This window comes from Fulmarus glacialis, unplaced genomic scaffold (genome assembly GCF_000690835.1).
Source record: "Fulmarus glacialis isolate BGI_N327 unplaced genomic scaffold, ASM69083v1 scaffold22126, whole genome shotgun sequence".
NCBI lineage: Eukaryota > Metazoa > Chordata > Aves > Procellariiformes > Procellariidae > Fulmarus > Fulmarus glacialis.
The window spans coordinates 1-1650 of record NW_009219026.1 but is presented as its reverse complement, the minus strand read 5'-3'; the positions used below and the strand labels follow the sequence as shown (position 1 = coordinate 1650).

Here is a 1650-nt window from a genome sequence, read left to right as displayed (position 1 = left end):
CCGCAACAAGGCAAGACCACCAAGAAGTGCTGTTCAAAGCCCTAACTGATCTCATGGGCTGAGTGAGCCCCACTGTCCCGTCCTGCCGGCAGGGAGGGGTGGCCGCAGCTGGCGCAGAGACAGACGCAGCTCCCCAGCGATACAAGGCTGATTTATTGGCTTTGTTGCACAACACCTCGCAGCAGGATGCTGGAATGACCTGCAGGCACTGGCCACGGATCAAATAATTTTGTCACATGTTATTATACTATCACCCCTCACGCTGCACCACCCGTGGCTGGCTCCCAGCCACATCTCCTGTTAGTCAGGTCAGCAGCTGGTTTCCCATTCCAGTGCAATCTGGAGTTCCCAATCCGGTTCGTCAGCTGCCCCGTGCAAAAGGCAACGCTCGCTCGGCAGATAAAGGACCCAAACTGCCCCTTCCATGCCGAGCCCCGAGGGAGTGACAGGCTGAGGGGAGTCAAGGGGGAAGCGGGGACAGTGGTGGAGCAATGAACACATCTGCTGCCCCGCTGCTCCCAAGGACCCGCATGCGGAGCGGCCAGCTTAGCTCCCGCTCGGTGCTAGAGCTTCACCTTGATGTAGGGCCCGATCCAGCTGTCAGCCAGCTCCCGGAGGGTTCTGTACCTGCGCTCAAACTCCTCGCCACTGCAGTGGGTGAGAAGCCGGCCGATCTCTGCCGTGAGGAAGGACACCACCAGGGATTTATCCAAAGACTTGTTCCAGGAGCTCTTCAGGATCTCCAAGAGGCCATCAGCACCGTCTCGCCCAGCCTGACGAGCATCGCATCCCTTCTGCCACTGTCTGCCGAGCATCTCCGGCTGCAAGGTCTTCCTGTCCGAATTCAGCACGGCCAGGATGTGCCGGCAGGGCAGCTGGAACATCTGGTTGAAGTGGCAAGTGCACCTGCTCAGGCCTTTCAGGTCCACCCTGTGGGCATCCTCCAGGACCTGTATGCTGAGAGCGTCCTCCCTGGTGCCTATCAGCTGCACGGACTTCTGAACCACTGCAAACTCACTCAGGCACAGCCTGGCAGCGGGCTCCGTGCAAATATCGCTCAAAGACTGCTTGATGCGTTCTTCAGTCCTTCGGTTAATCTCCTTCTCGCTGTCACCCTCCAGGTTTTCTGTGGCCTCCAGTTTAGCCGCAGGAGATGAAGGATCTGATGAGGACTGAGGGCTCGCAGGCTCGCGCTGGAGGAGGAGAGCCTGGGGGATTTCAGGCTGATGCTGAAGAGCCATGGGGAGCCGAGGAGCTGCCAGTGGACTCTGGAGAACAATCACGGGACTCTTAGCAGCTGTGAGAGAGGCTGCCCCCGGCCGCTGCTGCTGAGCTGCTGCTGTGGTGGGGGAGGCCTGTTTGGAGCTCTGAGATGGCTTACCCTGGCACGCCAGAGGGGTGAGAAGCAAACCAAAGGCAGGCAGGCTCTGGAGAGCTGCCCGAGCAGCACGGTGATCAGGATAGGGAGCAGAGCACATCATGGCATCAGGAGGGCTCTTAGAAACACACTTTTGGTAGTGCTGGGCTAAGGAGGTGATGCAGCTCTCCAGAGAGAGCCCAGCACTGAAAACCTGGCTTAAAACCTGGGTGACCATCTCCAGGTCCCTAAAGTAGTTACTGCTCTCCCCCCAGCTCTGCTCCCAGTGCACG

General features: G+C 59.0%; 1 protein-coding gene across 1 annotated transcript; it reads right to left on the bottom strand.

Annotated features, from left to right (window-relative positions):
- Positions 1 to 563: 563 nt before the first annotated feature.
- On the bottom strand, positions 564 to 1643 carry ZSWIM1 (zinc finger, SWIM-type containing 1; the record flags this gene model as incomplete). Its single annotated transcript, XM_009580235.1, has 2 exons — positions 564 to 1268; positions 1341 to 1643. Coding segments are annotated over 2 exons (1008 nt in total), but the record flags the coding sequence as incomplete, so codon positions are not given.
- Positions 1644 to 1650: the final 7 nt, after the last annotated feature.